The following is a 26094-nucleotide window of genomic DNA, read 5'->3' as shown; positions in this document are numbered from 1 at the left end:
GGACCAAATTTTCTGCCTGTTTTATGTTCAAACCAGCCAGGTTCAGCCTCTCACACCTACCCTGCAACATTATTCTAAAAATAAACAATCATCTCATCAAAATCTCCAAGATTCATGTATTAGAGAAGGGTGTTGGGGACAAAACTGAACCTTGGGAGTTCACCGAGTTTATAGAGTGCAAGTCAGAGAGAGCTCCATCAGCACACACTATGATGATACAACCTGGTAGAAAGCCTCTAATCCAAGAGATGAGACATGGATGGAGTTCATAGGCAGGTAAAAGATTTATGAGCTAGATACAGTCAAATGCTTTGTTGATATCAAGTGCAACAACACTGTTTTCATCAAATTTCTTGAAGGCAAGAGACCACTGGTGAGTGACACAAGTGAGTAGGTCTCCAGAAGATCTGGTTCTATGAAAGCTGTACTCTAGTTATTAAGGTGGGAGAAAAGTTCAAGGAGCTAGAGATGGTGGTTGTTAATGGTTATCTTCACCTTTCAGAAGCTAAGAGTAAGTGCCATAGGATGAAGAGTTCAGGAATGGGACACTGTAACACATTTGCAAAGACTGGGATATATCTTTGTAGAGTGAGGGAGACTGAAGAATTTTTTTGAGGATATGGACAAACTCAAGGGGAACATTGTTTGAGGATAAAGGAAGAAACATTGTTAGGTATGGTGACTGTGTCTGTGTGAAGTAACTGGGGGTGTTTTCACATTTGGAACATTATAATTATGTAATGATGAGTCTGGGGTGGGGGGTGGAGAGGAATAGTTTGAAGGAGATTTACTAAGAGCATGCGGTGTGGAGTTGGATGTAAAGTGGACAGGTAACGTAGAGGCTTTTTAGTGAGAGTACATTTTAAAAAAGCATCACAGTTAAGTGTTGAAAAGGAGGATTTTGTAAAATTAGTAGAGAGATCCTTATGGCAGGGGACCAAAAGGGTTAGCTGGTATTTCGTTAGCAAAAGGCTTGCTGCTGTGCAATGCATGAGGACATTCATCTCATTACGGACAATGGTCTTGCAGGAGTGGTGGGTAAATGTTATCTAATTTGTAGAGGTAAATGATTTTCTCGAAGTATAATCAGCTATGTTCTTTGTGTAAACTGCTGTAGTGCAGCTATTATTCCCTACAAGTTTCCTGCAGATGTTAACAGAGATGTTCACGGTGACTACAAACCACATAAATCTCACCAGTTTGAGAAGGTATGAAAAGTTTATGAGAACTGCCCCTCCCTTTATTTTTGCTAAGTCAACAAAGAGAAAAAATCAAATTCTGACTTTATAGAAACTTTCTTTTATTGATCTGGTAGCTTGATGTCCTTCCTAGAACCAACTGCTCTATCAAAACCTATTTGAATTAGTGATGTAGACTTCTTTCTCTTTTTCAAGACATAAAAAAAAATGGGCGAAGCCTGTGATTTTACTGCAGGATCTCCGAGATTGATAGAGGGAGAATGAGGAATAAACTACAACTCATGGGTTACTACCTGACAGAAGTATGCTCGCAAGAAAGTAGTTGCCATTAAAGATACTCAAAGATCAGGAGGTGTTGCTACATTAAGCAATGGATGAAGTCTATCATCTACGACTAAGCCAGATAAAGCAATAAGCCTTATTCAAGGAATATTGTATGCAAGATACATTGCCCCTGTGATATGCCTGTTTCAGCAACCACATCTCCAGCAGATAAAAATCATCTCCCACCACCACTACCACAAAAAAAAAAACCCCAACAAAATACCTAGAGAAAGACAGAGCTAATGACATATGCAAGTAATGAAGACAGGTAGGAAATAATGAGAAAGTAATATAAAGATTAACTTACTTCCTCCGAGGCTTTGAACCTTCGGAGCAGGGCAATGATCTTCTGTTTGAAATTTCTTTGCTAAAAGAGAAATGAAAGTTGCATTTCTGTTAAATGTGCTTCCTAGAGACCAATCTATAACTGAAAATTTAAGAGGGACACACGTATAAAATATTCTTTTCAGTCATGAATTTTGGTTTACAAATGTATATTGTTTCACACTGTTATTAATAATTATTAATTAACCCTTTTGATACCAACAATGTCCAAGACTGACCTGGGTTCTATGGCACAAACTTCCTGTTTAAAGTGATCGAAAAACCTATCAAAATTTTATGTTAATCTGTATTCCAAATTTAATAGTGAAAGCTATTTCTATTAAATTCTGGATTATTTTCAAAATAAATTTAAACAAAGGTAATGTGCTTCAACAAACATGGTAGCAAAAGGGTTAATGCTTAATGCTACTTACGAGACATTTATTTGTGTGTGTGTGTGTGTGTGTGTGTGTGTGTGTGTGTGTGTGTGTGTGTTTGTGTGTGTCTGTGTGCTTGCATATACAACTGATGAGAATTTGAGTGGTGCTAGAAAAGCCTGAAATAATATTGGCTGTTCATAATCAAACAGACATCAGGTGTTGAAGCTTTCTCTGAGAAAGAAGTCTTGTGAATTAGCAACAAAGCAGGTACAATCTGGTAATTGAGTGATATGGTGCCAGAAACATAAACAATGTTGATGAGATAAAGTGAGGGAAGAGGTGAGAGACAATGATGGATATAAAATGACATAAAAATCTGATGTAATAAGATTTTTGATTAAGTGAACACTCGTAACTAATCAAAAATTGCTTTGACAAAGTTATACTTTTCAGGGCTTTTCTATTAATGAGATTGAAATACTGCATTAAATCTTTTAGGTTTTTAAATCATATATCACAGGTATGAGTTAACAGGTCAAATCAGTAATTTATCAGTTTACTTATTGGTGTGTATCCAGTTACTGGCAGAAAATTATATTCCTTATCAAGATACTTAACCCTCAAGGGTTCAGCATCCATTTTTTTACAGTGTTTTTAACCTTTGCTTTTCATTAAGAACAAGGGCTAAAAACTCTGTAATCAGAAACCATAAAAGAATATACAAATCACTGTTTTGCAGTTTTGCAGTTCTCGGTTCAAAACTGCTCATAAATTAAACAAAGAAAAAAAAGAGTGGCTGTGTGATAAGTAGCTTGCTTACCAACCACATGGCTCTGGGTTCAGTCCCACTGCGTGGCACCTTGGGCAAGTGTCTTCTACTATAGCCTCGGGCCGATCAAAGCTTTGTGAGTGGATTTGGTAGACGAAAACTGAAAGAAGCCTGTCGTATATATATATATATATATATATCTGTGTGTGTGTGTGTGTGTGTGTGTGTGTGTTTGTCCCCCGCAAAACATTGCTTGACAACCGATGGTGGTGTGCTTACGTCCCCGTAACTTAGCGGTTCGGCAAAAGAGACCGATAGAATAAGTACTAGGCTTACAAAGAATAAGTCCTGGGGTCGATTTGCTCAACTAAAGGTGGTGCTCCAGCATGGCCACAGTCAAATGACTGAAACAAGTAAAAGAGTAAAGAGTAAATGCAAAAGATCAGAATTCTGTCTTGTCATGAAATATTTAACCTGCAAAATCCCACTAACCCTGCATAGGTAAAAGTGGTAGCTCAAAGAAAGGGTCCCAGATGTGCTTAGGAGCAAAACCTACAATAAACTATCCCATCTTGGAGTAATGTTTTCTCTCATCCATCTATCACATAGATGGCTGGGATAAACTTCAATATTCAGTTACAATAGGTGTGATGATTACAAGGAAAACAGAAATAAAAATAAACCAAAGACATAAACTTTTCAGTTATTCACAAGGTAATAAAGTAACATCACAGAAAGAAAGAAAAAAAGAAAAAAATGACATTTCTTGTAATGGGATTATTAACCTACTGTGGAATTACAAAAGGATGGGTTTAGTAAATACTGTTTCTGTTGGTCTCATCTAGGAAAAAGAAACAAATTATGAACAAATCAACAAGGTAGTTTTTACAGGGTCACCACATCAGCCAATGAAGGAGTCTGTAGATGATCATTCAGCTTGCTAGAAATAACAGCTAAATTTCCGTTAACTCAAACGCTACCATTTTAAAACAAGAAAGTATTAGATAATATAGTTTAGGATACACAATATATGATAAAAAAGATGAAATGGTAGTAGCTTTAACAACTTTGATCACAGATCTGATTATATAAAGGTTGACTTGAGGTTAAACAACAAAATTTATAAATGTTGGCTTTAGGCCTTTCTCATCATATCACAACACAACCACAAACAGACATATTTATTCATATGTGTGTGAGTGTAAAGATCTATGCTTGATTGTGTTTTGATACAAAATCACCATGTACTCAATAGACTAGACTGTACAGTGTTATAATTGTTTAGGTATTTCCTCATACCTAAAGGTTTTGTACAGTTGATGCTGTTCTACTGTACTCACCAGTGAGTCTAACAATTATTTCAGTCTCATCAATGAATATTTCAGACCAATGTCAACTGTAAAAAGCCTTTCAGTATGGGGAATTAATCCAATTTATAAAAACAATTATAATACTCTAAACACTTGCATGCATTCAGGTATGTATAAATATGTGCATGCATGCACACACACACACCCTGCATATAATAGGTTTCCACTGCTTGCATCTACCATATTTCACTTAAGATATTGGTCAATTTGGGGCTATGGTAGAAGACATTGTGTTGTGCAGCAAATTTCATAACTAGATAAAAATGCCAACACCTATATGAATTTGTATATTTTAGTCATGAAAGAGAAAAACCATGTGAATTTCTTTGAGATTTTTTTTTTTTCTGCTCAAGTTACACAAACACCCCTTTGCCACTCTTCCCATTTGAAATATCACAAATCCTGCTATTGGCTCTATTGGAAACTTGTACCCAATGACACTATGATTCATCATTATCATCATCATTTAATGTTTACTTTCCATGCTGACATAAGTTGCAATGGTTTCACAGGAGCTGGCAAGCCAGAGGACTGCACCAGGCTCCAATGTCTGCTTTGGCATAGTTTCTGAGGCTAGATACCTTTCTCAACACCACCTACTTCACAGAGTATACCGGGTACTTTCTTTACATGGCACAGGCACTAGTGAGATCACCACATAACTTGCAAGAAAAGACCCTTAACCGAGGGTGCATAATATTAAAGGAGATGGTGAGATGGCTTTATGCTAGGTGCTGAGAGGTTAAAACATGATAGAGGGACTGGTATTGGTGTCTTGTAGAAGAGATACATGGCTACCATGGCTGGAAATGTGAGATGGTGCCAAAGGTGCGTCAGAGTGTACAAAATTGTACCACAGAGTCAACCAGATTATTGGATGTTGTTATACACTACTGGTCCCAATGTGCTTCCTCACATTTTTGTAGATTTCAAATGATGCCACCCCACTGGCTAGGTAGGTAGGCCTATGGTGTATAAGGGACCAAGATCCTGCCTTCCTCCCTAAACGGGATGTCAGTCCATTGCAGAGTTACTCATTTGCAGCTGAGTGGACTGGAACAATATGAAATGAAGTGTTTTGCTCAAGAGCACAACACACCAGTCAGTCTGGGAATTGAAACCATGATCTCACGATTGTGAGTGCAACACCTTAACCACTAGGCCATGTACCCTCAAAATATATAAGTAAGAAAAATAAATCAACAATAGGTTGCATCCTTCATGCAAAATTAAGACTATTTGGGTCTGGTGCAAAGAGTTGTGGTCCTGCTTGGCAGTGAGACAATGACATTGAATAGAAAAAATCTGCAGAGGCAGAAGATAAATCAGTTAAGCTGTTGTTGTTTAGCTCCATCAGCTTGTACTTTACATTGTTCAATATATCCATCCTTCCATTTTTTTTTAGATGGTAGGATGTGGCTTGAAGAGATTTGGCTGTTATTTCTAGCAACTTGCACAATTGCATAGAAGCTCCTTCGTTGGGTTGACAGTTAAGCATGATTCATCAGATATGTAACATTAAATTGCATGAAAGGAAGACAAGTAGAGTGCAAATATGTTGAAAAAAAACAGCTGGGTATTAAAAACAACAGCTGGTATATGCAGAGAAGTCACAGCTGCATTATAATAGATGTGCTATGTGAATGGATAATCAGTACTACTAGATGAAGCAGTGTGTACTTATAGTAGAAGCTGTCTGTGGCAGAAGAAAGAAGACAAAGACAAAAAAATAATGAAATCTCAGAATATTGGGTCTCACAAATGAGATGACCAAGGATTATTTTATAACCCCAGGTTAGCAATGGCTGAGTATTCCAGGTGCAACTCCTCTGTCTCTTATTCAGATAGTGTATCCAAGACCATATTAGCCAATGCAACCTTCTCTACTATAAGTCAGTAAGGTGTGATTTGAAGGAGATTTGGCTGTTACATCTAACAGATAGAATGACCATGGAGAGGCTCCTGTGATTTGAAGGAGATCTGGCTGCTACATCTAGCAGATAGAATGACCATGAAGAGGCTCCTGTGATTTGAAGGAGATTTGGCTGCTACATCTAGCAGATAGAATGACCATGAAGAGGCTCCTGTGATTTGAAGGAGATTTGGCTGCTACATCTAGCAGATAGAATGACCATGGAGAGGCTCCTCTTGCTGCTACATGATTGAAATGAGTGACAGTATGTCACACTACAGACCCATCCAGCCCATGCCAAGAAGAGGAGAGACTCCCATAAATGGAAATGATGGCAGTGAAGGTAGGTGTATATGTGTATGATTTAATTAAGGTGTGGATTAGGGGAGTAAAGTGATAAATTGATCTGATATTGATAGCCATAATATGGATAAGAGTGTCATATTTTATCAACAGGCAGAAGGGTTATATAGAGAACTGTATCAAAATACGTACAACCATCCCACCCATACAAGGATGAAAACAACACCAATAGCAACAATTTGTCCAGGCTTTGATACTAATCCCAACCAATCTTTATACCACAGCAATTTAAACAGAAAGCAAATCATTTGTCACGTATTTCTTGGAAGAATAGACAATAACTGCTTTCAATCTGTTAAGAATGGGATTCCTCTCAGAAAATGTAATCTTTTACACTGAAGACTCATTCATTCTAGACAGAAGTACACGGACATATTAGTTATCGGATAATTACCAACAGAACAAAAGATACCACCGTGTTATTTCCTAATGTTTCGTTTCTCTCTTTTTCCCCTCCCTCTCTAATTGTTGCCGTAAATAAACACAAGGCCAACTGCCCAACATCAAAAACACACTAAGCCATTTAGGAGAATGCAGACATTGGAGTGGGAAAGAGAGAGAGAAAACATAATCAACAAAATTATCCCACGCAGCTAAAACCTGAAGCACTGTTCGACTTTTCTACCCAATTTAACTGTGACAATAGGCTAAAATCCCAGTCATCAGGTGGTCAACAGGATTAGATTCATCGGTGCTCTTTCTCTCTCTCTCTCTCTGTATGTATGCATGTATGTACATACATACATACATATATATATATACATATACATATATATATATATATATATATATATATATATATGGCTGTGTGGCTAGCTTGCTTACCAACCACATGGTTCCGGGTTCAGTCCCACTGCGTGGCACCTTGGGCAAGTGTCTTCTACTATAGCCTTGGGCCGACCAATGCCTTGTGAGTGGATTTGGTAGATGGAAACTGAAAGAAGCCCGTCGTATATATATATATATATATATGTGTGTGTGTGTGTGTGTGTGTGTGTGTGTGTGTGTGTGTGTGTGTGTGTGTATATGTTTGTGCGTCTGTGTTTGTCCCCCCAACTTCGCTTGACAACCGATGCTGGTGTGTTTACGTCCCCGTAACTTAGTGGTTCGGCAAAATGAGACCGATAGAATAAGTACTAGGCTTACAAAGAATAAGTCCTGGGGTCGATTTGCTCGACTAAAGGCAGTGCCCCAGCATGGCCGCAGTCAAATGACTGAAACAAGTAAAAGAGAGTAATATATATATATATATATATATATACACATACATACATACATATATATATATTTTATCTTTTCCTCCATGCTGAGTTGAAGTATATTGGGAGCGTATCTCAACTTTCAGGAATATTATGCAACTGAAAGAAATTTCTGTCCCACTAGAATGTGACAGTAATTTAATAAGGATTTATGAAGCCACCACTCCAGTTGCTGGTTAGATCTGTGTGCACCGTCACTGTCACGCCACCTTGCTACTTACTGTAAAGTATTTTACCTCAACACAGAAACCTAGAAACCTCTACACAGTTGCTTGACAAGTTAAAAATAGCAGCCAAAAATTCCTGAGATCATGCCCTATCAGTTTAAAAAGATACGTTATTTGCCAGTGTAGTTCTTGATATACAAAAAGATAATGCTTTTGATTACAGTTAAGTTCAGTTGGGGCTGAACTGAAGTTAAACTACAACAACCTCCTTTTCTATTAAATGGAACAAGCTACTGAATATTGAATGTCTTTGCTAGAAAACAACACTGTTGGTGGTGTGATGGATATTCTCTGGTATTTTCTCTTGTCCAATGAATAAATAAAGATGGAACATGAGTTTAAACCAACTGTCAATATAAGCAGAATATGTTTAAACTGACTCCTTCCCTCAGGAAGTTGGTTGTTTACAGAAATGGGTAGCAGAATGTTAAGATAAAAAATTCAAAAAGAAACAACAACCAAGGATTTCAAAACCCATACCAATGAGTGTGAAAACATAGATTCTTGCACAGAAAAGCCTTGTACTGTAATTCTCAATATCAAATCATTACATAAGTAAAGTAAAAAAAGACTGACAACAGCATTAAAGTCAACATTCAGTGAACATTCTTTATGAAACCCTGTAACATCAGAAATGAAATGTCAAACTATTATTACTATCATATCAACTATTATAAGAAAAAATACAAAAATCCTTGTATAGAACTGTGCGCTTCACAGTTCCAGCGACGTGGTGTTTAGCTGTTGTGTGCATGCTGACATGACCAAGGGAGAGAGAGCACTGCATGAACAACAGTGCCGACCCTGGTGTTCCGGTGGAAGGTAGTGTTTCTTTTTGACTCCACATGTGTTGTGCTTAAAAACCTTTATATTCTTGAATGTGATAAAGTGTAGAATTAGATTATTATCCTGCTTCCGGCTTCAGTGTTGCTGACAGGATTTGAAAAACAGGGCACATTTCTCCCCCATATTTTGTGATTTAGGGGGGATTTTGAAAAACAAGTGGGAATTCAAGACGGTGTTCAGTGAACAAATTAAACACACTACACGCAGTGGCTAAAACGAGAACTGATCAAGTTTATGTATAAATTTTCTTTTTATATGTTCGTTTCCTTTTACTCAATGTCAAAACAACAGCTAAAAATTTTCTGAAGCAGCACCCCCCACTAATTTTATATATGAGCCACCAATGGTTGACTGGTTTGCAGCAACAGATTTTTCAGGCCGATTTCCTAATTTCCACACATTAACACTTTTTAGCCACAGCTCTACCTTAACTTACACAAACCAGCAGATGAACATTTATGCAATCACTCAACCTGTTAGAAATAGCAACCAAGCATCTTTCAAACCACACCCTATCTTAAAAATTGATGTTGAATAATGTAGTCTGTTGAGAGAAAAAGAACCATAATAAATAAATAAATCAATAAAAGATGGGTTGGTCACGACTGGAATATTGTTTGGTCATCAGTGCTGACCTGGAGCTAGACAACAAAACAAATAAGCTTTGTTAGCATCATAAATATATTCCAGTGTACTCATCCCAGGTTGCTGCATTAATGTCTCTAATACACAGACACTTTCTTAGCTAAAATACACACATACATGCAAGCAAACATACTCATTCTACTCGAATGTTTCTACTCATCCACAGGATCATATGTGCTCCTCACACAACATATGCACCATTGTCTCCAGGGTCATTGTCAGCCTACTTTTGCAAACAACATCACACCTCTGATGAAAATTCTCTACCTCCACAGGCCTTAGAATATCAGACTTCTGATACATACACCATACAGTCTCTTCCCTCATTACAGATTCTTTACCTTAATCTCATACATCAGTGGTTCTCAACTATATTTTTTTGCCTATAGACCTCTTTGATTCTTATCTTACTCTACTAGACTGCCCCCCATAGCCATTCAATGTTTAAAAAGAGCCTACTGATTTTTATCTTTAATTAAATATTATTAAGAATTGTATAAAAAATGTTTAAAAAATTTTGTGTATTGAAAAAATATAACCAATTTATTGCAGATAATTTTTAACAACAAAATCTTATATGGACATCCTCCTTGACTGGGTCATATTGACCTTGGTTGAGAATCACTGTCATACATTATCACATCTTTAAGACATGTCATTAATGAAGTCTGCTTAGTTGCAAGCATTTGGTACAGGTCTCAAGTCTGAAGCTAACTCAATATTTTGATGTGCTATTGTTTTTATTTTGATTTGATCTGGACGAATTCCAGAGGTTTGATATTCTGGAGTGGTAAGAAGGGAGGTTGTCCCTCCCTCGCCCTTCACACACACACACACACACACATGTATAAATCAATGTGTCAAAGCTAATTAATTTGTATTTTTTAGGCATTGAATTATGTTCTTTTGTATCAAACATGAACTTAGCTACTTAGTAAATGAGAAAAATCTAAATAAAAAAATAGTCATGGGTACCATCTTTCTTCCCTTAACTAAGACATGAAAAAAACGAAATAATTAAAAAATATTATATAGAAGGACTAAGATTTATCCTATTCTTAGTCTGATCTGTTAGAATAGAGATGTACTATAAGAAAAATTGTGAAACATTGTAAAGTTGCCCACCTAAATGTAGTCTCAAAAGTGGGAGGACTATTCCTACACCAGCGCCAATGTTATTTCCTTGTACTTTACATAAGGTTTATTCAACATAATATGCATTAATCTTGCTAATCCAGTCCATTTTGTAAAAGGAAGTGCTCTTTTTTGTAACTTTCCTGATTATTTCTGTAATACACATAAATATGAGTTGCTTTTACATAGGTTAGACTAGTAAGTTGTCTTAAGATATAATATACAGGGTGTGGTGAATAAACTGTTATCTAAATTATGTATAAATGAAAATAACACTGAGATCTCATTTTAACAGATATATTTACCAAAATTACATAAAAATATCTTGAAATACTAAAGAGTAAATTTATTCAATAAAATTGCCATTGGCTTCAACCATGGCTTCTCCAGATGACTTCAGAATCTCCTGCAATTCTTCTGGACGGTCTACTTGTTTAAGTTGGTGAATGGTGCCATAATCCTTGCCTTCAGTTCATCTTTGGTATGTTACAAGGAGTTTTGTTGGTCCCTCATTCAACTGTGCCCCACACATAATAATCAAGGGGAGTTAGGTGGGAGATAGGTCTGGGGAGTCAGGTGGCCAGAAGTTAGAAGTGATGTGGTCACAGAAATTGTCTGACAGCCATGGTGGGTTCTCCTGCTTTTGTGGCATGGTGCAGAGTTCTGTTGCCAGACATAGGATCTTCCAGCAGCCACCCTCTTGACCCAGGGCAGCACTACCTCCTCCAGGCACTTGATGTAGGCTTCTGTGTTGAGTCTGAGGCCATGTGGGAAGATGAATGGAGACATAATGTTGCCATCATTAGTGATCACTCCAAACACCAGGATGTTGACTGGATTTTTTATTTTTATCACTCTCGGAACATGCATTGCCCTCAAATTGACACCCAAACACCGAAATGTTTGTACTAGAGCTTCTGGCATGAATACCAAGAAGTATAGCATGTCGTTTCCAAGTTTCTGGCAAAGTGAATTGTGTCATGGTGCTGTTTTTCTCACAGACAGTGCCCAACTGACCCAAGTATACTGAGCAGTTGACAAAATTAAAAGCAATGCACATGCACAAAATTAAAACTATAAAATGGCAACAATTTACCCATTGCATCCTGTATGAATGTGTGTGTGTGTGTGTGTGTATGTGTGTGTTATTTTCATGTTCACTTTTCCATGGTAGCATATGTTGGACAAAGTTTTATTAAGGCAGTATTTTACCACTGGGTTCTCCTCCTGTCGTTCACTCCCACTGTTTTTCAAGTAAGGGATTTTTCTATTTCACCAGTTGTCACGAGAGAAGCATACAGCCACACTGATATTTGGATTTGTTTACAGTGAATAAAAACATGATATTACCGTTTTGCTCAAACAACTACGTAAAAACATATGGAAAGAATGCACACACCACCCTTCCCATCTGATATAAACAGATATATATGTACACACACACACACACATATATATACACACACACACACACACATATATATACACACACATATATACACATATATGTACACACATACACATACACACACATGCATGTAACTCACATCTACACATAAACATCTATACATAGCACACATCTACACGTAACACACACATATATATACGTACACACACACACAAACATATGTACGCATGCACACACACACACACACACACACACAAACGTACGCACACACAGAAACGTATGCACACATACATAAACGTACTCACACACATATACATACACACAAAGATACATACACACACAGATACATACACACAGATACATATCATTATTTAACATCTGTTTTCCATGCTGGCATGGGTTGGACAATACATACATATATACATACGAATATTACACCCACACATACATATAAAAAGCTTCCAGACCAATTTCACTCACAAAGCCTGTAGTAGAAAACACTTGCCCAATGTGCCACACTGGTATAAAAACCTGAAACTACATGATGATAAAGTGCACTTCATATCCCCAGAGACACCTGCATCTACATATATGATATGATATATTACTACTATTACATCATCATCACTGCTTTAATGTTTACATTTCATGCTCGTATACACTTTTGCAACCTCTACTCACACTTATACCCTGCTCTTCTACCCACACTTATTCTCTGCTCTTCTACCCATGTTTGGCTCTATTCATCTTCTTGTACCTTCAGTGTCCACTCTAACACACCACCACTATTTTATCTCTCTTTCCAGCTCCATCATAATTATTCTCACCCAATCTTCTTTAATGTGAGTAGCCATGGAGCTTCTCCACAGCAAGAAACCTGTTTGGTTTTGGTTTCTCCTTTTATACTTTAACATCATGTTTCCTACAATAAAAGTTACATCCATTTCCACTGTAGCCCAACTCAGTTGAAGGGGATCTTAGTCATGCAAGTTGCATGGTAACCTCACTTGTCATGTCATGGAAAAAGTACCCAGAATACTCTGTAAAGTGATTGACACAAGGAAGGACATCCAGCCATAGAAACCCTGCCAAAGTAGATATTGGAGCTCAATACAGTCCTTGGACCTATCAAATACTGTCAAACTGTCCAACTTATGTCAGCAAGGAAGATGGACAGTAGATGATGATGGTGAATACACACACACACACACACACACACACATATACACAATGGGTTTCTTCCAGTTTCTATCTACCAAATCTACTCATAAGGTTTTGTTTGACCTGGACCTATAACAGATGACACTCACCCAAGGTGCCACGCATTGGGACTGAACTCAAAACTACATGGTTGGGAAAAGGCTGGGAAGTGAACTTTTTAATCATGGTCATGCCCACCTACCCCACTATACACATATAAAAACAAGAAGTTACAACAAAAGCATTCTCCTTTACAAAAGAGACTGGAACAACAGGATTAATGCACACATCTTACACAAAACACAAAAACTTAACAACATTACTAGTGAGCAAAGATTTACCAAACTTCAGGGATTACATTGTGTGTGTGTTTGTCAGTTGAACAAAAGCAAGAGATTTGGAATATCATTAGAGTGAATCATCACTTCCATTATATCAGAGGCAAAAGTTTAAAGCTTATGTGAAAGGATAACTCCACCCCTAGTCTCTACCAGTACACTCCTCCAGAATGTAAAGTAAATAATTCTACACTGAAATGCATTAATAATTTGTTATGAAGAGGTTACAGACTCACATGACAAACACTACAACACAAACAGCCAGCCCACATGACATAACATACTACATAACCACCGTCACCACTGCCATTACATCAACAAGAAGAACAGCAACAACAACTACTGATTTACAACATGACTACCCGACCCAACTACCTACCAAACCACTCTTGCAGTATGAGACTCATTACAATCAGCTATGGCATGAAATTCTGAAATAGTCTCTCTCTCTCTTCTCTCTCCCATCTAATGGGGAACCCCTCACCCTTAAAAAGAATTGGGAGGAAAGATGGAGTATAGTGTAATGGCAGTAGTGGTGTGGTATATTTACAAATGATATATTTGCTGTTTGTGTTAACTGGTTTGTATTTCATCAGCTAATTACATCAAAACATTACATCTCTCAAGAATGTGCTATATTTGACAAAGAGATAGAGATACATACATAATTAGAAAGAGAGAGAGAGAGAGAGAGAGAAAGAGAGAGAGAGAGAGAGAGAGAGAGAGAGAGAGAAAGAGAGAGAGAGAGAGAGAGAGAGAGAGAAAGAGAGAGAGAGAGAGAGAGAGAGAGAGAGAGAAAATGGTGCTAGATATTTAAGGACTTCTTAGGATAAACACTCTCCCACCCTGCCAACCACAATAACTTCCAGTCTTATACTTGTTTCCCCAATTTCTGTTAGTTTACTATTTCATAATGCTATTCCTCCTTACCCACATCCCAACCCCACCCTCCACACACCAGAGCACAATATAGGACTCAGCTCCTCCAGCATGGATAGAGTGGGGGTGGTGTGTGTGTGTGTGTGCAGAGTGGATCCAGTTCAGAAACTGCTGAGTTATGTATCCAAAAGAATGATTATATTATTAAAAATCAGCTATTGACAGAGTGTTATACTAGTTTCAACAAGTGTTTCTGGTGTATATGTGTGTATGCGCATGCATGTGAGCGATTATGGATTGAGATATATGTATGTGTGAAATATGAGGTGTGCACCTCGACTTTGGTGTGTGCACCTTGAGTGTGGCATGTGCATATACACAGTATGGTGTGTATGTAGAGTATGGTGTGTGAGTGTGTATGCGGAGTATGGTGTGTGTGTGCGCGAATGCAGAGTATGGTGTATGTGTGCACGGATGCAGAGTATGGTGTGTGTGTGTGCAAATGCAAAGTATGGTGTGTGTGTGTGCAAATGCAAAGTATGGTGTGTGTGTGTGTGTGTGTGTGTGCGCAAATGCAGAGTATGGCATGTGTGTGCGAATGCGGAGTATGGCATATGTGTGTGAATACAGAGTATGGCGTGTGTGCATGTGTATGCAGAGTATGGTGTGTGTGTGTGTGTGTGTGTGTGTGTGTGTGTGTGTGTGTGTAAAGTATGGTGTACATATGTGGAGAGTACATATGAAAACGAGAGCATGTGTGTGTACATGTTTGAGTGTGTAAGTCAAAAAGAGGATAGACACTATGCCTGGAGACAAGGTGATATAGTCATAAACCTGTTTGATCAGGGCTGATATGGGTGCAAACAAAATTAACATCAACCAACATAAAAATAATCACCATCATTGTTCAATGTCCCCTTTTCCATGCTGGCATGAGTTGGATGGTTTGATAAGAACAGACAAGCCAAAAGGATTCTACTATAGGCAAAAGGCCTGAAATTTAGAAGAGGGGCAAATCAATGTAATCGACCCCAGCACATCATTGGCACTTATTTTATCGACCCCGAAAGGATGAAAGGAAAAGCTAACCTCAGTAGAATTTAAACTCAGAAGATGGATGAAATGTCACCAAACATTATGTCCAGCTTGCTCATAATTCTGCTAGCTCACTGTCATAATAATAATCTTTTCTAGTGAAGGCACAAGGCCTTGAAATTTTAGAAGAGACTAGTCATTTACATTGACTCCAGTGTTTCACTGATACTTAATTTATCGACTCTGAAAGGATGAAAGGCAAAGTCGACCTCAGTCGAATTTGAACTCAGAGTGTAGCGGCAGACGAAATACTGTTAAGCATTTCATATAGCATGCTAACAATTCTGCTAGCTTGCTGCCCTAATAATAATAGTAATGATTTCAAATATTTTGCCACAGGGGCAGCTTGGGGGAGGAGATTAAATCAATTACATCAATCCCAGTACATAACTGGTACTTATTTAATCGACCCAGAAAGGATGAAAGGAAAAGTCGACCTCAGCGGAATTTGAACTCAGAACATAGTGACAGATGAAATATCACTAAGTATTTTAACTGGCGTGCCAATAATTCTGCCAGCTCACCACCTTAATAATAATAATACCCATGTAGAGTGAACAAACCTGATGTAGAAAAACGAGAGACTCATGTATGGATGAAGAGCTCAGGACTGAAGGCTGAAACTGAAGGTTTTATCATAGCAACACAAGATCAAAGCTTGGCAACCAGTGCTTACCACAACAAAATAATGAACGATGGCACTGACCCGAAATGCAGAATGAGTCATGAGCAGGATGAAACAGTGGACCACATCTTAACTGGATGCACAACGCTTGCAAAAACCAAATATATTCATAGACACGATAGAGTAGCGCAATATATCCATTGAAAGATATGTAAACATTACCAGCTTCCAACTTCAGAAAGATGGTACCAGCATAATCCTGAAACTGTGACTGGAAAAGATGATGTAACAGTACTCTGGGACATGTCAATCAACACCAATAAAGAAATCAAGGCAAACTTGCCGGACATAATCAAAGATGGGAAGAATAAGAAATGGTTAATGATAGATGTGACAGTACCGTCAGAGAGAAATGTGTCCATTAAAGAAGTTGAGAAGTTATTTAAGTACAAAGACCTAGAAATAGAAGTGACCAAGATGTGGGGAATGAAAAGCAGCACATCACCAGTGGTGATTGGAGTGTTAGGGCTAATTAAAAAGGGCCTTGATAAGCAGCTCAACAAACTCCCTTGCAGTGTTAACATGGGAGAACTTCAGAAAATAGTGTTGCTAGGTTCCACACACATTCTACACCGTGTACTCTCCATGAGATGAGGACCTGCTGTGACCCTAAGGTCAAGGGATAACCCCGGTTCAGCAGAAGACAATGGACCATATTTTATTTTAAAAATAATAATAATAATAATAATAATTACCACTTCTACAATTTATGAAACAGCTATGAAACATCAGGCAAGCAGAGTTTGAAACATTCTGCATAATACCATTACAACAGTGATATCGACTAACAACTTATCACCAGTGTATCCACTTATCTATTGAGACAGTTAGTAAAGATATATATTATTGCTTAAAAGAAACAAAGAACAAAAAAAAAAAAACTAATAACTAAACATTTACTTAGCAAAAAAAAAAATGATGATGACAACAATGATGATGCTTGTTTCTAACACAAGTACAACGGCTCAAAGTTTGAATAAAAATAAGTCAATGAGATTGGCCCCCCCATTCCATTATTTGACCGCTGCTTTATTTTATCCATTAGCCACAGCAACATGAAAGACATAGTCAACTAAAGTCAACTTTACATCAAATGTAAAATTGAGTAACAAATCCTACATAGCATTTAATATATTGCTCTACTGTTACAATCACTCACTACCTTCTTTAATAGCAGTTGCTTCTAATATGGACCAGAATTAGGCCAGAAACTTAAGGATTGGGGTAAATCTGTTATATTGACCCTAGTAATTGATTGATACTTTATTTTACTGACTCAGAGGGAAGAAAGTAATGTTGATTTCAGGGAGATTTGATCTCATAACTAAATACTCAAAGACCTTTTGTCTGTGTCTGATGCTCTAATGATCCTGTCAAATAGCTATCTTAAACATCATAGGCACAAGGTTAGACATTTCCAGGTTGTAGGGAACAGGCAATTAAGTAGAATTGATTGGTTACTTATTGGTAAAGGACTTGATTAATACTATATTTTATTGACTCCAGAAGTATGAAAGACAAAGTTGATTTCAGTAGAATTTGAAGACTGCATATTAAAAGTTGTAACTAAACGCAACAGGGCAATTTTTGTTAAGCTTGCTTTACACAACCAAGACTGGCCCAAAGGTTGCAGATATTTCAGGCAAAAGTGAATTTTGATGCCCTAACTAGTATATTATTTTTTAATTTTCACAAGGAGTTAAACCCACTGTATTTTTTAATTTTTATTTCCCCCTTTTATTTTGAAAATTCCAAACAAGAGATGATGCACTCAGCGTCTGCCCAACTTACCAACAAATTTCAATTAGCCCTGTTAACAACATTTATGATATAAAACATAAGCAACAACTTAAAATAGATAAAGAACAGACCTACCAAAGGGATTTGAATCAGGAACCAAATATGTATTACACAACGTATCTATATATATATATATGCCTAGGTGTAAACAAATTCTACAGGACTTAACTAACTACTAAACAAATTATTCTGCAGATTTGGCTGCTTGTTTTATAAATGTCATTCTGACGTTTTAGCATTATCTATTTTGTACTTGTTTAACAATCTAACAATCACATTTTCTTGTTGTCATGAATGAATCTGAACTGAATATAAAAACAGAAAGAGAAAATAGAGTACAATAAATATGAAATGGATAAATTAAAACACACAACCACACACATGCACACAAAGAAAAGTAGCAAGTAAGAGCATACGTATGGACAAATGCTCTGTTCAAAATAGCAGCAACATGTCTCACGAATTATGCTCCTAATCATCTTGAAACAGACAGCATTTTGAGTAGTCCTAGATATGCAAATAACTGAAAGATGGGTGTTTTAGTCAATAAGGTCATGGCTGGAATGCCTTGCACAACAAGTCTGCTAGCTCAAGACTGACTTCAAAAACAACACCAGCAATGTCAATAAAATTAATTGAATATATAAAATCCTTTTGTATGTGTGTATATGTTTGTATACACACACATTTATTGAACTTTGAAGACACTGCTAACCTTTTCCTTGTTATCATTTAATAAACATGTAATCTACTAAAAAGTAGAGAGTTTAATGTTAAATTGTTTTTTATATAACCTGACATAAAAACAACTATTATATATATATATATATATATATATATATATACACGCACACACATACATATCTATTCTAACATCCCTGTATCATGCCTCAGGGTCAGCTTTGGCATGGTCTCTATGGCTGGATGCCCTTCCTAATCCCGACAATTACAGTGCATAGTGAGTATGAAAAGGAAGGGACTGAACAGATCCCTTGTAGAGGAGCTGCATGGCTACTCATATTTGGGAGAGGAGAGAATGATCAGTGTATGAAGATCCAGCCTTATATATGAATTTTAAGTCTCTAATATTGGAATGTAAATTATGTTAGTAATCAGTGCATAAACACTGATTGGTTTCAACATTTGTAGTCGTTTCCTTAAACAAAATTAAAAAGAAAAAATCCAATACAAATATTTGACAGAAAACTATGCAGATATCACATAAAACAAAAACAAAAGAAAAAGAAAAATATATGTAAAAAGGTAAGTGATAGGAATAGCTACTCTTCCTAACAACAATTCTATGTGCCTGTCTACAAGTGCTTGTATGTGTGTGCACCTAACACTGACATATTTGACAAGAATGAAACAAACAGAGAGACTAATTTTCAAGCCTTTCTTGATTATATATATGTTTATGTATATAAATACATACATACATGCATACACACACACACACACAGATATATATATATAAATATGTATACATAATATATATATATATGTGTGTGTGTGTGAGGGTCATAGCTCAGTGGTTAAAGCATCAGGCTCGCAATCATGGGTAGTAAGTTTGATTCCTGGACTGGGCTGCGTGCTTCAAAGTTCAATAAATGTGTGTATACACACATGCAAAAGGAATTTATATATTCAGTTTATTGATATTGTTGATGTTGATTTTGAGGTCAGTTTTTCTTGTTGCTCCAGTTCACTCATCTGTAGAAATGAGTTGCAACATCACTGGTACTAAGCTGCATATATACACATACACACACAATGAATGCAGATATAATTTATACACTTTCTTGGAGTCCTAGTCTGTTCATTTTAAGATTTGTAAATTTAAATTAAATCTTCAATAAAAATTTACATACAGATCTTGTGATCAGTTAGTTATATTGCAAGCAAATTAAATAATGGAAAACCTATTTTAGTAAATCACTTTGTTAATTATTTCTAAAATCAATTAGTATGGCTGTTTGGATTGTTATGTTTCTGGACCATGTGGTTTCGTGTTTGACCATTTTGTGCAGTACCTTGGGTAAATGTCTTGTACTGGACTGACCAATGCCTTGTGAGAGAATTTAGCAGATGGAAACTATACTAAGCCTGTCGTGTGTGTGTGTGTGTGTGTGTGTGTGTGTGTGTGTGTGTGTGTGAGTGTATATATATATATATATATATATATATATATATCTGTGTGTGTGTGTGTGTGTGCATATAATGGTACAATGTATAATACACACATTATATACACATATATTCAATACGTTGTACACATTTAAATATACATTATATATACATATATATATATATATATATATATATATATATATATATATATATGTGTGTGTGTGTGTGTGTATAGATAGATAGATAGATAGATAGATAGATAAGTGTGTGTGTGTGTGTACATATGTATATTATATATATACACACAGATAAATAGATAGGTAGACAGAGAGCTATGCATTTATGTATACAAACTATATATGTGTTTGTGTAGACACACACACACACATTATAAAGCACAAATTATGTATGTACAGACATTATCAACATTACTTTAACCTACAAAAGTGAAGTGAAATTTGATGAAGCAGTTTCCATGGCCAGATGCTTTTTCTGTCACTGACCCTCACCTGTTCACAACCAAGGTAACATTTCCCCTTGTCCTTTGAGCAGGAATAGTCAGACATAGTTTTGTACTTGGGATTTGAAAGGAATAGCGGTATTACTAGCATGACAGTCATCCTCTTTGACAACAAGCTCACGATATCAAGGAAAGGAGCTGAAAGTGCACACACACACACACACACACGATAATTAAGTCCAGCAAACATACATATATGTGTGTGTGTAGATAGATAGACAACTGTTGGAGACTTATTGTAGTAGTAGAATTAGTACTTTAACTGCTATTTCTAAATTTCGGTATGTGGTGAAGCAACTATTGCTGATCCCTTAATTATGTTAGACAACTTGTTAATTAGCTTTGTTATATTTTTGTTTGAGTTTCTCTAAATTGTTATTGTTCTGCTGTGTTTTGTGACAACTAAGATTTTGAAGTTTTGTTTTCGTTGTTCTACACCTATTGTCTCACAGGCAATATTGAAAAATGTTCTCAACAACTTACCTCTTGCATGTTAACAGCAGTGTATCAAAGGTAGGCATAATAATAATGTTTCCTATAATAATGATGATGATTATAATGGTGATGAACAATAGCGGTGACCATTGAGGAGGTCGTTCTAACTGATAATACACCTTGATGTAACAGCACTATGGCAAAGACAGGAACTTGATGGCTGTATGTATGTGAGTGTGTGTGTGTGTGTGTGTGTGTGTGTGTGTGTGTGTGTGTGTGTGTGTGTGTGTGTGTGTGTGTGTATATTTTGTTAACTTATGTTTGTGTTGGTGGGGAGAAGGCGAAGGGGGAGTATAGAGAACTAGCAAACAGTTGCTGGTACACCTTTCAGCAGAGCATTAATGCTGGTGCTTTTGATGTGTCCTAAATCTATGTAGTGTACATTACAGACATCTGACACAGCAACAAGGGGTGGAGTGAACAAATAGGAGTGAAAAAAAAAAGAGAGAGAAAGAGAAAAGAAGACACACAGAGATATATACATATTCACACATATACATACATATTTATATATTTAAAAGCAAACACACACACACACACACACAAATGTGTATGTGTGTAAAAACAACCACCCTTCACTAGTACCAATTTAGCTGATCAGTTGGGTTAAAGAAAAGATGCTCTATTTGAAGTCTGTAGAACTGAAACAGTCCCAGATATGTGTTGATAAACAACTGCACAGGTAAAATAAAGTGAAGGTAAGAACCACTGACTAAAAAGGTGATCAGGTAGCCATAAATATGCAGTATGCATATATTTATATTTACATGTATATGTGTGTGTGTGTTAGTATTTATGTATATAAATGTCTGAGTAATATAAAAAAAAAAGTTTGAAGCAAGTCTGTAGACAGCAAGACACACATTCCACCTCAAAGTGCAGCTATTTCAGAGAAATATCTGTGTGTATTTATATATGCATGCAAAATTTTTGTTTTAATATATATATATATATATATGTATGAATGAATGGGTGCATGTGTGGGCTTCTGTATGCTAAGGAATGTGTTGGAGCAAACCTATGTAAGCATTCTTCTTAAAAGTTGCAGCTTTAAGTGCAGCTAATGCAAGTGAACATATACATACACACAGACACATACACGTGTGTGTGTGCGTGTGTGTATGCACAGAGTTATTTCCAAACAGCAAACCGGAGCTGTTGCTTGTTGTGAAGTGCAACATTTTCGTCTCTTCATTCAGTGAAATAAAGCTGGGTGAAGGAAAAACAATTACTGTCATAACAACATTCACAAGGAAAGAAAGAGAAAAAAGAAAAAGGCAACATGCTAACACTGACTTCTGAGAGAGAGAGAGAGAGAGAGAGAGAGAAAGAGAGAGAGAGAAATAATTAGTAACACACAACAACTTTTTCTTGTTTGTTACAAAGCCAGCAATTTTAAAGGAAGTGGGTAAGTTCATTATGCTGACACCAAGTGAGCAACTGGTACATATCTTATTGATTCTGAAAATTTAGAATAGCCAAGTCAAACTTAGCAGAATATAAAGCAGGAAAAAAAAATGGCTTTAGGTATTTTGGCTAACATGGTAATGATTCTACTGAATAATAATAATAATCCTTTCTACTATAGGTACAAGGCCTGAAATTTTGGGGAGGGTTAAGTCTATTACATTGATTCCAGTGCTCAACTGGTACTTATTTTATCGACCCCATAAAGATGAAAGGCAAAGTTGACCTCAGCAGAATTTGAACTCAGAACTAAAACTGCTACTAAGCATTTTGTTTGACTCATTGGTAAATTCTACCAGCTAATAATAATAATTATTATTATTATTATTATTATTATTATTATTATTATTTCAAATTTTGACACAAGGCCAGCAATTTCGAAGGAAGTGTTAAACAGCAGCATTTTGCCCATCTTTACATTCTGAGCAAGAATGTTAAAACTTAGTGCGCATGCACAGCAGAGTTCAAAAGGTCAATTTGTCCCAAGCAGTTTCACTCTGCATGCTTTGTTACTATGGCAACAGTCCAGACACCTATTGATCAGACCACATATATTGGCATTAAGTTATTCAAAGTCAACAAATGTTGTATAATATTAGTTTCTAACACTTTTGTATTGCTATTTTCTTGAACCTACCAAAGTCTATTTCTATAAGTTTCTGTTCTTGTCTTTATGAAAAGTTCTGTCACATTTCATCATCATCATCATGTCATCCACAGATGAACACCATCAACCACTTGTCTCCTTAACTCTCCTCCCACATCACACTTCACCTGCATCACTCTTCACCCGCATCACTCTTCAATAGAGTCTTCAACCAGTTGGTTGATAAATGCCCTGATTCTTAGGTCACTATCTGTGTTTCATATCAGCATTTGACTCACTACTACATTCTTGCTACAAAAACACTGGCCGCAGAATCTCAGTCACCTCCACCACAAAGAACCTAGTTTGGTGTATGGGACTGACATTTGACGTTTAGTGCTGGTCTCAGAAGTCACATTTCAGTTGTACCAATTACAAAGTAAGATGATGGACACATTCCTTAACAACCACAATCATGAATTTATTAGCTAAGTCATTGTTATATCTTAGCTTTAGATAACTTTAGATAGCTTTATAGTAATTTGTAATGCTATGTCTATTGTTATTATGACATGAGTGGAAAATCTGACAATGTTCACTTCTAAAAGACGCTGAGGGATAACTTTGCACTTCATCTTCTGATTTAATGAAATGAACACTTCATTGAATGGACTATATGCATCCCAAACAAGTTTGTAAATTTGTCAGTGTGAAAAATCCTGATTACTATTATCATTATGAAGTTTGAACTCAGAACATAAAGATTCAAAACTCTACCAGGTCATGTAATAGGAAGTTTAATGTGGATACTGTCAAGAGTCCCTGTCCCCCCCCCCCCACACACACAAAGAAAAGCTGATGCATGAAATTCTAGAACTCTATTGAGTATCAACAATAGTCTGTATAAATAAGTGTTTTGGTGGAATTCTGGGCGATTTAGCTGTTATTTTTAGCACATCACACGATACCTTCCTTATTTCTTCCTCACTCTGACATGTATTGAGGTTTTCCAATATTTTTCTCTCTATAAACATATTTTGTGGAATGATAATACATGCAAGAGTGGTCCATTGCTGAATTTAAGCAAAAAAAAAAAAAAAAAAAAAATCATATTTTAAACTCTAATTTAAAAAAAAAAGAAAAAAGAACAAATTCCAAAAAGAATGGGATTTTTAGGATTTATAAGGGTGAGAGGCTTAAGAAATATTTTATTTTTTTATAATCGTATGAATACTCGTGTATAGAACACAAATTCGCAAAATTTTCTGAAAATTCGAAAAAATAAAAGAAAGTTATGGGGTACTTAAACCAGAATTCCGCCAGGTTTTTTTTTTTTTTTTTTTTTTTGTAAGAGTAGGCTTGCAACCATTTGTCTTGGAATAATATGTACAAGGGTCAAGGTTAGCAAGTAAAAGACAATCGAAAAATAATAAAAGTACTTTTCATAACTTGAAAAGAGGTCATTGCAACGGGTAACCATTTAAACGGGTTTTGTATCTCGGCCATAAAACGAAAACAAACTGATTTAAACCGTCGAAACAAAAACAGACTCTCTTTGTCAAGGGCAGGTAATAATACATACGTATATTTTTGTTAGAGTTATTTCCCTTGTATCACTTGCTACAAGACCTTGCGGGTATGCAATCATATATAAGATCTCTATGCAGTCGTTCACCCGGGAAGACATAAATAGGAGCTAAATTCTTTAACCAAATCGAACACGATTTTCTTACGCAAAAAAAAGAAGACACATTAGATAATTGAGTTTAAATTATGTTTCAACAAAAGACCGTAACCACTAGAATGTCATCCATCATAAGCCTTCATTGGTCAGGTTCGACCTAGGGATAACCAACTCAATTCTAATTAAAAGAAGATGAGAAGCCGAATATGGTAATTTTATTTCATATCGTAATATATTAGTGAACAATGTTGTCGTCGTCTGTCACACATTTCCAGCATACGAATCATTGGCTGTCTGCATATACGACAGTGGGGTCGGTAACAAAGGAGTATATGTACAATTCAGGTGTCAGAAATAACGTAAGACTTTTTTTTTTTTTCGGAACCTTGCATTATCATTTTGCTCGTCGATCGCATAATCGAGTGGACACAAGCATAAGAAAACCAGTAACGAACTACATCAGCGAAAAAATTATAGAAACGGAAGTTTAAACACCTAAAACATTAGATTCTGCTTTCCCTCACAACATACGAATTTAACCAAACTAATTGAATTTATTTATTCATATATACATACATACAATCACACGCACACATACACATCTCTGAGGGAAAGTGGGAGGAAGTGACTTAAGATCAGCAAAGGCAGCCTTCAAGTGTAGTACAATATTGTTTAGGTAGCACCATCATAAAACAAGAGGCAGCAAAAATAGATACATCAATAAAATGCTGAAAAATTAAGTGGCCAAACCTCTTGTATGAATCCAGAAGTGTAGGGTTTGCATATCTCAGCAAAGATCTAAAAGAAAAATACTTTGCATACCACAAAAAGATTACATATGGATTTGTTTCCTGTAAACTAGGAAAGGATGAGAATATTAATGTGAAAAGTATAGCCTCTCCTGGACTTGTGACCATTACATCACATCAAATCTATAAGGTTATGCTATTGCAATGCAAGTGCAAGAGGTAATTTGAAAATATCTCATAAACAAATGGGACAGTAAAGTCTTAAAACCTCAAGATGCAACTGCAAGTATCAATTATGTCACTCTT

General features: G+C 36.3%; 1 protein-coding gene across 50 annotated transcripts in view; it reads right to left on the bottom strand.

Annotated features, from left to right (window-relative positions):
- The window catches only part of LOC106879405 (phosphofurin acidic cluster sorting protein 2), a 296592-nt gene that overhangs the window by 76616 nt on the left and 193882 nt on the right, over positions 1–26094 (bottom strand). For all 50 annotated transcript variants that reach the window (XM_089360530.1, XM_089360531.1, XM_089360532.1 and 47 more), the window contains one exon: positions 1831–1890. In XM_089360530.1, coding sequence (XP_089216656.1) covers positions 1831–1890 — 60 coding nt within the window. The remainder of the gene's footprint in view (positions 1–1830; positions 1891–26094) is intronic.

The sequence above is a fragment of the Octopus bimaculoides genome, chromosome 11, assembly GCF_046866305.1.
Source record: "Octopus bimaculoides isolate indiv1 chromosome 11, ASM4686630v1, whole genome shotgun sequence".
NCBI classification, from domain to species: domain Eukaryota; kingdom Metazoa; phylum Mollusca; class Cephalopoda; order Octopoda; family Octopodidae; genus Octopus; species Octopus bimaculoides.
This window is presented reverse-complemented; position numbering and strand designations above follow the sequence as displayed.